General features: G+C 42.4%; 1 protein-coding gene across 1 annotated transcript in view; it reads right to left on the minus strand.

Moving 5' to 3' along the window:
* Positions 1 to 3,356: 3,356 nt before the first annotated feature.
* The window catches only part of Dnajc10 (DnaJ heat shock protein family (Hsp40) member C10), a 37,508-nt gene continuing 27,706 nt past the window's right edge, over positions 3,357 to 13,158 (minus strand). The window contains exons 16-23 of the mRNA XM_050120375.1: positions 12,168 to 12,269; positions 11,103 to 11,258; positions 9,798 to 9,931; positions 9,100 to 9,153; positions 8,656 to 8,803; positions 7,304 to 7,423; positions 6,088 to 6,192; positions 3,357 to 4,440 (exon numbers count right to left, since the gene is read on the minus strand). Coding sequence (XP_049976332.1) covers positions 4,429 to 4,440; positions 6,088 to 6,192; positions 7,304 to 7,423; positions 8,656 to 8,803; positions 9,100 to 9,153; positions 9,798 to 9,931; positions 11,103 to 11,258; positions 12,168 to 12,269 — 831 coding nt within the window. The 3' untranslated portion in view covers positions 3,357 to 4,428. The remainder of the gene's footprint in view (positions 4,441 to 6,087; positions 6,193 to 7,303; positions 7,424 to 8,655; positions 8,804 to 9,099; positions 9,154 to 9,797; positions 9,932 to 11,102; positions 11,259 to 12,167; positions 12,270 to 13,158) is intronic.

Here is a 13,158-nt window from a genome sequence, read left to right on the forward strand (position 1 = left end):
TACTTAGTGAGTTTAAAGTAGCATTAAGAATCACAGCACGTTCTGAGAATCTCGAAAGGTCTTGGTGCAGTCTGCTGTATGTTTTAAGATTCCGGGAAGGGATACACGAGAATTCTTCATGAAGGGAGCCTGCTGGGCCTTGAGGCGAGTGCAGCCTTCCGCGGTCTGTGGGCCCGGCCCGTGTGGCTGATGTATTGCCGTACTGTCCAGAGTCTGTCCTATTGTATCACACCAACAACTCTGCTAGCCTCCCATTTCACTAGTCAATACAGGATCCGCAGGAGCTTTTTAGCCGGAGAACAATGCAAACCAGGGTCTGGTTACACAGGACTGCCTTTTCCCCCTGAGGTGGAAGGAAGCCTCTCCTTACTACCCAGCGCCACCTGCTGGTGCCTCCTGTTTCTGATGAAAACCAACAGGGCAGCCTGTCTGAGGGGCTTGGGAGAAAACAGACTGAGAAAGTTCTTTCCAAAGGAATAGGTGTGGCTTCCCAGGCAAAGATACATTAGATTTCCTAATAAACATCTTAAAAATACTGATTACGATACTCCTAAGCACTGTGAGGGCTACTTTTCAACAGGAACCATCAGCGGCACACTTTTACGGTGGCATTTGCACCTTTCTGGGCACAGCGTGTTATTTGTGCACGAGGGCCGTAGCACACCACCAGGGAGTCGAGCAGCAGCTGCCACTCACTCCCTCTCCCCAGGCAGCAGCCCCTCTTCCGTGTTGATTTCTAGTCCTTTAGTGCACTGGAGAATGTCGTGGACTCTTTAATTTCTCCTTGACTTGGTCACTGAGATATAATATGCAATTAATCAGTTACTTATAACTCCAAACAAGCATTTACTCACCTTCCCAAAGTCTATAAAACAGTTGTTTTATAAACACGTGTTCAAATGAAATCTTCAGAAAAGCACTGTTTATAGATCAGCTAGCTAGTGATAACAATGAGGTCAAGTCTTTCCAGGGTGACATGCTCCAGGTGATACATGAAGTCAATGTAACCAGGTGGCTGGCAGAGCATTTCTGGGTCAGATACTGAAGCCAGCGTTGCCTTTGGCCACAGTTCTGGGTCATGACCTCCCCAGAAACGCTACCCAGTCATCTTTAAGAGAGCTCGTGACGGAACCTCAGTGAAATGCAGTTTGTAGTTGAGTGTGCACACATGCCAAATGTGGTAGCCAGAGGTTGAGGTCAGGGGTTTTCCTCCATTGCTCTTGATCTTACTTTGGAGACAGGGACGACTCTCGCTGGACCTGGAAGTCACTGAGCTGGATGTACTGGCCAGCAAGCTCCAGAGTTACACCAGCACCAAGATTACAGGTGTACACCAATGCACCACGGTCTTCACACAGGTGCTAGGAGTCTGAACTCAGCCCCATGTCTGTGTGGCAAGCACTTTACCAACTAGCTATCTGTCTAGCCTGTTTTTTTTTTTTTTTTTTTAATAATTTGAGTGTTGTGCCTGCAGATGTGTGTGCACACATGTGCTGGTGTCCCAAGGTCAAAAGAGGACACTGAATGTCCTGGAACTACAGTTGTGAGCTGCTTCCTGGGTGCTAGGAATTAAACCTTGGTTCTTCTAGAATAGCAGAGCCAAGCCCACTCTCCAGCCTCTGCTTTTGGGATTTGAGAGCATCAGAGGCAGCCCTGACTGCTACTCATTATCCAGAACTAACTGGCCTTGAACTCATGGCAATCCTCCTGCTTCCTGCATGCTGGGATTACAGGCAAACACTACTATGCCCGGTCAAATCGTGTTTAAAAAAAAAAAAAACAATTCAAGCCAGTGAATCACGTTTTTTGTTTTTTTGAGACGGGGTTTCTCTGTAGCTTTTGGAGCCTGTCTGGAACTCACTCTGTAGACCAGGCTGGCTTTGAACTCAGAGATTTGCCTGTCTCTGCCTCCTGAGGCTGGGATTAAAGGCATGCGCCACCACCATCCAGCAAATAACATTTTCATGCACGACCAAAACTGTGTTTATGCTTAGCTTTTTAATCTGGTTTTACTACCACAAAATGCAAGCTTATTTAGTAAACAAATTTGGGTGCATTTTCAGAACTGAGGATGTGTAATGTAGGCTAACAGAAGAGCCCTCCTCACTTTCCTAAGTAACACTGTTGTGTAGGTACGTGAGAAAACTGAGCTATTTCTAGGTCAGGATGGAATGAACTTGACCTAATTTAGACTCTCACCTGGCTTTACTGGCAGACTTAAAGAACCAGAAGGAGACTGTTGCTTTTATGCATCATCAAGTACTGGACCACGAGAAACTGTATCTTTTTAATAACTGCACATCCAGTGAGAACTGGAGGGAAACAACTTAAACTTTAGAGAAAGTTATACAACTGCCTCATTTGTCTATGTAATCAGTTTTATGATCTGTGTGGACAGGCACAGGCATGCCACAGCATGTCTTGTTTAGGCCAAGAACAGTCTTTTTGAGACAGGGTCCCTGCCTTCCAATCCCACCCAGGAATGCTGGAATTACGGAAGTACACTACCACCTCCTCTGGCTTTAGCTGGGTTCTCAGATTTTTAGGATTTCATGGCCATGTGCTTTACCCGATTAACCCCCCCCCCCCCCAGTCTCTGTAGCAATACACTCTTGGATAAAAAGGTATTCATGTCCACAGCCTGCCTCCCGGAATTTGCTCTGGTATGCTAGGATGAGTTGTGTGCAAGAATGGTGTTGCTGCTGAAAACTGCACGCTACAATGGTACTCCTCAGAGGTGTTCTCGTTCAGACATTAGTCTGCCAGCCAGTTCTGGAAGATCCAGCAACACTGTTGAGGTGGGTCACTCTAGACCCAGGAGGTTCTAGTTTCTACGTACCTTCTATCTGCATATAGCTTAAGGAAAGAAAACAGACACTGTTCATCAATAAGTACAGGAGATAATTACAGGCGGTAATCTCAGTACCTAGCCACTACTGACGTGTTTGTGACAGGAGGGTGGTCCTGTAAACTCCTCTGTGTACTCTGTGGCTAGTCCTCTATCTCAGCAGACCTTTTCTAAGACTCCACCAGGCAGTCATTTGGGGGATTTCATATCAACAAGCCATTTTAAAAAGAAATTCCATGTTTTCAAATTTAGTATGTGAAAGGCTTTTGCCATTATCAGTCATGATTCAAAAAGTAGGTTAGGAATGGTAACTGCCATGTCTGCTCACATGTACAAAATAATGAGTCAGGGGAGCGGAGCAATAAAACAGAAGCTGAATGGGTTAGCGCTGAGAACAGAGCACGCTGCTTTTCTCTAAGTCATACCTATGCTGTAAGCTTTAGGAAGACAGACGAGGGAGTATGGTACGGTGATAAAAACCTTCCAAACACAACGATCTTCAAGAGAATTTAAAAAAAATCATTTGACTTTATTCACTGGTGTCCTCTGACCATCCCACACACTCTGAGAATTAAAACATAGGGCACTCGGGGTTTTGAGTCGCAGGAGAAACCTTGTGGCCCTTTAATTCAAACAACCGAGAAACGTAGAGTCCATCATGTGCTTGATTTCAGTAAAAATAACTGCAGTTGCTATGGCAATTCTTTACTGAAAAAGACATCATTTGACAGGAATAACCGAGGAACAATACCACCATGAGCCACGTTAAAATAAATGTAAAATTACTGTTCCTGTATGAACTGTGAAGACTGGACAGAAGACATCAATGTGAATGATGAGAACAGAGACCCCAGAGGCAAATGTGTAAACATCAGGAGACAACAAAAACCAAACCGTCAGCAGGAACACATTTATGAAAGCAAGCAAACGAATGTGTGTCCGTGAAGATGCTGTCCGTTTAACTGCTATAGATACTTTCCTTACTTTGTTCTAGAATCATAGTTTACAAGTTTTACATTCACTGTTGTGTTAAGAATATCTCTCCAATTCTTACAAGAAAACAAAAGGAGAACCTCTATATATACACTAGTACACAGTATGAAAAATGGGTGCGCTTTTATTTTGCCGTATTGTGAAAGTAGTCAAAATAAAATATGTGGTCAAAGGCAGAATTTGTAGAAGGGGTGACGGAAAACCAAGTCACTTTCTGTCACAGTAGAAACCCATGTCCACTCTGTACAGACAGAATGTAACAGATGCACAAACATCAGCCTGAGAACCAGTGCCTGGACTGCATGTGGCCTAGGGAACACTCCTGTATGGCCCTGAGCTAAGAATGGTGTGTGCATTCTAAAGGGATTAACAACAACAACAGAGATGCAGCCAAGAACGGCACATGGCCTCCGTCCCAGGTCCCAGACAAGAAGTGTCTGCAGGCTGCACAACCAGAGGAGCACAGGACAACTGCAAGGCCAAGGTCACTACGTCTGCTTCCTCAAGAGCATCCAAACGTTTGGAAAACGGATCTTCTGATGTTGTTTTCCAGATTCCTTTTTCTTAAGTTTTTTTCTTCAACATCATCAAAGCTCATCCTATAATTAATGAAAAAGGTATTACAAGCTAATCAATATGATCTTACTGGTGGAGTATAACACAAGACACTCCCTGCTTCATTAACAATGGCAAGGTCAGTCTCGGCTGCCCACAGAAGTATGGCAACTAGTGTGTCACTCCCTGAGTGTGATGGCTGCTACTGCCAACACCAGAGAGAAGCTTCTGCAATCCCTGTGGGGTCATGGTTACGAGACAGTGTCATTTCCTAGCAGGGACTGGGACTGTGTGGATGGAGAAGCCCTGGGCAGCAGCGTGTCCTGCCTGGGTGGGACGCAGCTGGTCCACCCCCCGCGCCTGCAGGACTTCCCCGCCAGGGGTACTAGGACGACTGTCACAGAACTGTGAGTCTGTCAGAGTGTTCGATCGCAGCAGCAAAGACACTAAGTGATATCTGGCAGGTTCCCTTTCTTAATTTCAGTTATATAAAACATAAACCCTAAGTTTTAAAATAACTAAATCTTTACTTTAGATATCAAGAAGACGGGAATTGGCATCTCCTCTGCCCCTGCCTCATAGACGGGGATAACATGTCAGGCTCTATAACCCTTTCCCCACTTAGGTCTCCAGTTAACTGGTTCCGCAAAGCCTGACCCTCTCCAGAGGCTGTGCCTCTGTTCCTCCAGCGTTAGATGAGACTGTAGTAGATCCTACTCCAGCACCTGCTTCTCAGTATGCTGGGAACAGACTCAAATGGGAGCAAACAAACTGGCCACAGGAGGGCAACAGACAGGACTCTGCAGTGCTGATGGGTAGACACAAATTTAGGACTAAGGGATTGTGGGCTAATACACATTCCCCCTATACCAAGCGCAAAAGAAACCTGGCTACCTAAAATATGCTGAAGTTCTAGGGTATTTACTGCTAATACTGTTATTTTATTTACACTAAACAACTTCTAAATAACTATTAGCTATCACTATTTTTTAATAACATTGCTGTATAATTTTCTTTAAAAAAAAAAAACTATTTTGGAAATAAGACCTTATTACTGGCTGGCCTCAAACTCAGACCCGCCTACCTCTGCCCCATGAGAGCTAGGATTAAAGGTGTGCATCAGGAAGCCTGGCTGGCATATTTCACATATTAAAGAGAGAAAATCCACAATGAAAGTTCAGTGGTGTATTCAAGAGTTAGACCGCTATTCCTTTTTACTCTTAGTAAGCCACTGCCATGTCTACTCTCACCCTGCCCACCACCAGGCTAGTTAGTTTTTGAACATTCCACATATACAGAACTATATAATATGCAGCCCTTTGTGACTGGCTTCATTTAGCTGAGTATTTTTTTTTTTTTTCAAAATTCACCATGTAGCATGGATGCATTCTTCATTTTTTAGGTAAACAAGACTTATCCACTCTGTTTGTGGGTGACCTGTCTTTCCCTAGTTCGGTGTATTAGAGATGTTGCTAGGTACATTGGAGTCCAGGTTATTTATGGAAGAAGCTTGATCATTTTCTTGTTAAATGGTGAGTATAAAAATTTCAAAGCCATTTCATTAGAGGATACAGTCTTGGCTGTCCCATTTCTCCAAAGTGACAATGTCTTTGAATAGTTATTTCTTCATGGAATACATACTAAGAATCCACCTTGGCAACCTGCCACTCACTTGAAGGCCTGGCTCTTACCTTGTTTCTCTTTCCTTGGCTTTGCAGAGTTTCCAACTTTCCATAAATTAAGGCAGCAATAGTTTTTGCATCTCTGGAATTTATTTGCTCTTCCCAAATACTTTTCTAAAATTAAAAACACTCATGTTATCTTTTAAGTACTTAAATCAAAACATGACATTTCCACACAAGAAGCTTGCTTAGTCATGCCTCAATGTTCTTTTGTCCCAAGAAATTCAAGTTTCTTCAAGTACATCACGCTGCAGAGCAGTTAACCCAGACTCAAAAGCACAGTAACAGGAGCAGGACTGTGGGCACACAAACTGACCCCAAAGCCTTATCTGGTGGGCACATGTGTGCAGAAGGCTGAGCTGAGAGGTGAGCACTGTCCGCCTTCAGTATACAGAGGAAAACCACGAAGACAAGCGTCCCGTCAAGCTCACAGCCTAGTCCTTCATTTAATTTCTTCATTTGTCTTAGAAAGATCAGTACTCTGTGACAGCCACCCTACTATACCTGGGAAGATGGCCCAGGCCCTTATGTGGGTTCAGTTAACCATTTTGTCAACTGAAAGATGCAGCTTTTGACTCCGTGATCACAGACCTTGGTTTGGTGAGATTTTGACTAGAGTTTTGGTTTCTTTGACTGAAAACCTAACACAGCTAGGCACTGTGGTGTATGTCTTTAACCCCAATACTCAGAGGCAGGTGGATATCTGTGAGTTCAATGCCAGTCTGGTTTCCTAACAAACAAAATCAAACCAAACCAACAAAGGGGAAAAAAAAGGCATATTGCTAACAGTGCCCCAAAACAAGTATAACCAAAGAAAGGATCCTACTTGTAATCTAAATCCTTAGTACATAGTCCTCAAAAAGGCTCAGTAACTAAGGCTATTTCAAAAGCATTATAAAATAATTTCCTTCAATTCTTTTTCTTGTAAGGAAACATTTAAAAAAAGCAATTATTATAGTAAAAAGTAGCAAATACAGAACTCCACAAAATAAATCCTACAACCCAGAGGCACCAGGCATGAAGGTCTGGTTAGGTGTCTTTCCACTCACGGAGCACCAAGTTTGTAAGGCTGCTGAGCGCATGCAGATCAGAAAACCCTGTAAGATCCCTCCATACAGCGCAAAAGATGCCTCAATAAGAAATATTTTTAAAGGTGAAAAGACAAACTGGAGAGCAGCAGAGTTGGCTGGCTGAAGGAAGGCACAGAGCGAAAGCCTGGACATACCTTTGATTTTTCATAGCGGTAAAATTTAACACTCGGGTAGGCTTTGATGCCAGCTTTCTGGCATGTCTGGGGGTAAGCCTGGCAGTCCACTTTCCCAGCTTTCACTTTTCCTTTGATCATCTGAAAAACAAAAATAGCCACAGGTCTTGCCATTGTATCTTCGGCATAAACTATTTTGGTAACTACATAGCCAACATATTTCAGTTCTTTATATATTTAAGGATTTGTCATGTTTAAATCTCAGTCTAATTCTCCCCATCCAAGTGAGATTGTCTGTACTTTTCCCAAGTCCTTTAAGATGCCCACTAGCTGCCGTTTGTCTGACATGAAGTCTTTTCTCAGGAGCACCCTCTCAGAAGCAGCATGCACGCTGCCATCTGGGTTCCATCCCTCCATCACCAGCCATGTGTGTGGTGCTCTCAGCTGACTTCCGTTATTATCATTCTCAGCACTGGAACAGCTTGAAGACCACAGGGACCTCTTCTTGCCCTAACCTACAGACACCTTCCTGACTTCATCTTCACGTTTGCTTTACGGTGCTGTCCACGCCTGCCTCTTGTCTTCCCTACTTTACTTACAGTCCCCAAACCACACCTTTTTCCAGCAGAGGGATCTCGTTCTTTACTTTGAGGCCAGTTCGTGCCCCCAGAGCCCCACCGTTGGGTATCCACTATGACGCTCTCTCAGTGAGCTCTTACATAATCCTGTGCTGATGACTCTTCCTTGATGCTAATCTACTCTACTCAACTGCTCTTTGTGAATGTCTCCAAGCATCTCAAACACAAGATATCTGCAATTAGTTTTCCCCTGTGCCCTGGGCTCCTCTGGTCACCTGTCTACCACACACAAAGCTCTGCGTGTCTTCACAGCCTGCGTGTAGATCCTTCTGTTCCATCACTATCTCCTACACCACGCAGTCCTCGCTGGCTCTGGGACAATCAAAGTGTCTTTGCTGTCTCTGGTTTGAGGCCCATGGTTACTGGACAAACACATGCAGGGAGACTGAGTAGGTTAGCAGTGCAGTTATAGGATAACAAGGTGCACACACAAACACACTCGCGGGCTCCACAGTCTGTTATTAAATGCTTTCAATATTAGCACTTGGGAGGCAAAGGCAGGCAGACCTCTGAGTTTGAGACTGGCCCTACTTTACATGGGGAATTCCAAATCAGCCAGCATTACAAAGAGAAACCTGTCTCAAGAAAGACAGACTGTAGATATAGGAACAATTTTTTTAAATTGAGAGATAATTTTTAAGAACTAAATTAAAAATTAGTTTACAATGTTTTAACCAATTATTAAAACGTGCATGTGAGTAAAATTTACTTATTTAACTAGACAACAATACTTACCCTAGCCAAGAGTTCAAACTCTGGAGCAAAGTTCTGGCAAGGTCCACACCAAGGAGCATAGAAGTCAACCACCCAGTGAGTCTTCCCCTCTAAAACTTTCTCGCTGAAAGACTGAGGTGTTAACTCTGTGGACGCTTGGGGCAGAAATCTGCAGTAAGGGGACCACACATCATTTCTCATCAGACAGAAGCAAAGCAAGCAGTCCACGGCAATCCCACAGGCCTTCCCACGTGAGCAATGCACGCAGTCCACGGCAATCCCACAGGCCTTCCCACGTGAGCAATGGTTCAGAGGAGAGTGATGGAGTGACGCTTGGACAGGCTGTTTTATGAAGGTAGAACCAAGGCTTCAAACGCTAGAATTCTAACTCACAGGAAACTGCGCACACGAGAATACCCTGCTCTGAACCAGTATTTGTCAACAGCATGCAGTACAGTTACTCACCCGAGCCCCCAGCTTCTCAGGGAGTAAGCGTCCCTATTCCAGCCGTTGTAACTACTGAAAGAAGGAAAGAGAATACAAAGCTGTAGATGGATATTACTGGATATGGTCAAGAAACAATCTTACTGTAGCAATTAAAAAAAAGTGTTGACTAGTTAATGTCACCGAGTGTCTCTTCCCAGAAAGTATATTAAGAGTTATATGACTTCAGATATATTTTTCTTAAGTATCCTCCCCAATTAACCCAGAACTGTATGTGATTTTGTGATTCTCCATAGCTAATTCTTGCATTTTTTCCAAGAGATTTATGGCTCAATCTTTACTTCTTAATAGTGATTGTGTTTTGTTTTTTGAATACCTACTTAGTATAGAATGGGTGTACACTAGGGCAGTCCACAAAGTCTGAAATGGTGAGTTCCTTCTCTGCGACAGGATGGTATGACTCCATCCCACCAAGTGTGAGGACCACTGCAAATGATGCAGGCCAGGACTGGATGGGAGCGGGGCCAGCAAGGACTTAAAAGCCTGAGTTCTTCCTCTCCCAGCGTCTTGACTAGATAGAACGTAACCAGCTTTACTTTTCAGTTCCCTCATCATCCTGTGTGGGCTCACCCAGTGGTGGCCTCCCAATCACATATGCTGGGCTAACTGTATAACCAAGGATTTTTAAGAGATGTCTTCAAATTTGAGAGAATACTTACTGGTACTGATAAGCTTTATTTGACTTTTGGGGATAAAATCTTATCTCGGGATATCTCTGAACATTTTCTTGGGTACAGAAAGAATGATACTGCTGGCAGTCCACACTGCCCACACTGATCAGTCCAGTTAATGTCTGCAAAAGAACAAAGTCAACACATGGTCAATAGAATGATTCTGCTGGCAGTCCACACTGCCTACACTCATCAGTCCAGTTAATGTCTACAAAAGAACAAAGTCAACACATGGTCAATGACTGGAGCAAAATTCTCTATAACTTTAAAGTACAAAAAAATTATGTGTATGAGAGTTCTGCCTGCATCTTGTGTACCATGTGTGTGCACTGCCCATGGAGGGTAGAAGAGGGCACGGGAACCCCTGGATCTGGAATTAAGATGGGAGAGAGCACTGAGTTGTCTCTAAGAACAGTCAGTGCTCCTAACTGTACAGCCCTCATGACAACTTTTGTATGTGTTAATATACTTTGAAATTTTTATAGTAATTAAGAACTTCCCATAGTTATTGCAGATGAAATAACTGGCTCGTTTACCATGTGGGAAAATATGCATTTCAAAATTTCAATGCTAGTAGCCAAAACATAATCTTGTACTTTTCAAAAAATATCATTTTTTAAAATTGTTTTTATTGAGCTATATATGTTTTTCCTCTCCCAATAAATATTTTTTCTATTGGAGGTAAGCACTGACTCACACTCCGTTTTTATCAGATACACATCGTAAATGTTAGGATACAATAACTCTCTTTAACTCCGTTTATTTTTTATTTGAGGGATAAATAAGAACTACTGATTTCATTTTCCATTCTAGTATTTAAATAATTTGCTTTCATTCAGTATTTTATAACACTGTTTATAGGAAACTTATATAAATGTCTTACTGTTTGAGCTTATGTTCTGTTTTGCTTAGTTTTAGTTTGTCTATTTTAAAGACAGAATGGGCATCTTTGTGTCCAGGATAATCTTGACTCTTGATCCTTCTGGGTCAGCCTTCTGAATGCCAGCACCACCACACTTCCTGACTAAGGCTGCTTATTTTTAAGACCCACAATATTGTGAGGAAATGTTATCTGTAAGCTCTAAAAATAAAATGACAGAAAAATGTAAACAGGAAATGCAGATGACCTTGGGGCTAACACTGGCAGTATTTTGTCAGAAGCATATCAGACGGTTCAGTTAGTAGGCTGGGACAGCTGGGACAGCGATGGGTCTTAACGGTTCAATCAGGTCTGTATAAATCATCTACTTCTAGGTTTAAAGTAACTGTGAAGCAAGCATGACGTTACTCTACCCGGGCCATGCGTTTCCACTCTGGCATGAGAACCTGACAGGGATGGCACCATGGAGAATAGAAATCGACCATCCAGACGTCGTCATGCTTCCTCTGTTTGACTAGCTCATTGAAAGTGGTGGGTGTCAGAGAGACCACTGAAGGGTTTCTCAGATCCTAAAAAGAAAAAGAAAAAATTATTATATATACCAAGTTTTTCATGTACTTCTGGCTAGTTGCTGGGGTATGTTATTTAGAAAGTTCCTATTTTAGAGAAATCAAAAGGACACTTGGATATTTAAAAGAAATCTATCATGAATTGCTTTAAAAAGTGAATTACCAAATTTATTAAGTTTGGATTTTGCCCATCATTTTTCTTAGAAGATATATTTTCACATTAGCACTGAAATCCCTGTAGGCTGGGAAAAGAGGTAACTTGGAAATCAAGTTCTGGGAGTAATCCCGATAGTACACAGGCCTGTTAATGCTATTATTATAATACTAAACATATATAATAATATGTTTAGAAATAACCACTTAATTACTAACACAAAGCCTACTACTATTACTTTTTGATATTTAAATAGAGGAGCTATACTCCTTTCTTGAGACTGTATATTCCGAACGCAGTTTTAAGAGAGCCTCAGGCTTGTATCACAGTAATTAACACACTAGTTTTACTAGGAAAGCCATTAAAACAGGAGGAGGACAGATGGACACAACAGAGTAGAATGGACACGAGTGGTCAGAAGCCCCTGTAATGATCAGTCAAGACTCAATGAACACCATGGAGATGCTGTGGATGCAGGCACTTCCGTGCCAACAATGACAAAGTTTCTTGCAGAATGCCTGGCCTTCTGCATTGAGAGGAAACAGGCAAATGGTGACAGGCTTCACAGGAAATTCTAATCTCACGTATTCAGTAGCAGTGTCTCCCATATACAAGACACCATAGTAGGTAACAACAACAACAAAACAGAACCAAAGGCTTAAATTAAAAAAAAAAAGTTTTAAGTCCTTACGAAGTTATCCAAAGTACACATGTAAACAGAAAGACTTCTAGCCAAAGTCTCTAGCTGAAAATACCTCTATGAACTCCAAGATTTGTTCCGCAGAGTGGTGCCCTTCATACTCATGTATGCTGGACTGGTTGAATACCACTGTTGTTGGATAAGCTTGGATGTTATACTGTGAAGAAGAAATTCATACATTTTATCCATCTGTTTCAATTCCATACAAATCATTTTAGATTTTTTTTTCATGTTTATGGGTGTTTTGCTGGAATGTACATATATGCGCCATGTGCTTCTTGGTGCTGCAGGAGGTCAGAAGCGGGTGTCTGATTCTGGAACTGGACTTACAGATAGCTGTTCTCATCATGTGGGTACAGAAAACTGAACCTGGGTCCTCAGTAAGACCCAGACGTAAATGTTCTTAACTGATGTCTCTATACTCTTTAACAGGACTGTAAAAATCTACTGCTGTCTTCTTGGTGATGGAAGAGAAGAATGTATGACAAATTTAACAAAGGCTACACATTAAAGCTTGTACTGATGGAGCTAATGGCACCAAAACACAGGAAGTGAGCCAGAGAAAGTGATTAGTAAGCTCCTTGTCTATTTGTCGTCTTCAAACTAGGAGGGAAGAGACTGAGAAGACCCACCGGTCACTCTGTCTCACGGCAGTCTGGGGTCATCCTGAAGGGCGATGAGCACCACCGTAAAACAGCAAGAATAAATGAACACGACTGTGTTTTTAGTGTCATGCTCAAGAGTTCTTGTAGTGTAAAGTATTAATTCTCTCTTCACAGTTAACATGGGCGCCAGCCCAGGCAGCATTGTGTAGTTTTAAGGTACAAAGTGATTTCCCCACCTATGGACGTGTGATCCGCTGTAGCTGATCTATGGCTCCTCAAGTTGGTAAGAACATATCAGTAAATAGAAAATTTTAAGACTCATAATTCTAGAAAAATTAGCAACATTATGAAGTTTTGAAAATGTGTGAATTCAAAGCATTTATTAGGTTAAGAGACTAGCTAAAACTTTACAAGTTCATATTGTCTGCTGTGCTCTATCTA

The sequence above is a fragment of the Alexandromys fortis genome, unplaced genomic scaffold (genome assembly GCF_014885135.2).
Source record: "Alexandromys fortis isolate MF-2015 unplaced genomic scaffold, M_Fortis_MF-2015_v1.1 scaffold_8_1_9099942, whole genome shotgun sequence".
NCBI lineage: Eukaryota > Metazoa > Chordata > Mammalia > Rodentia > Cricetidae > Alexandromys > Alexandromys fortis.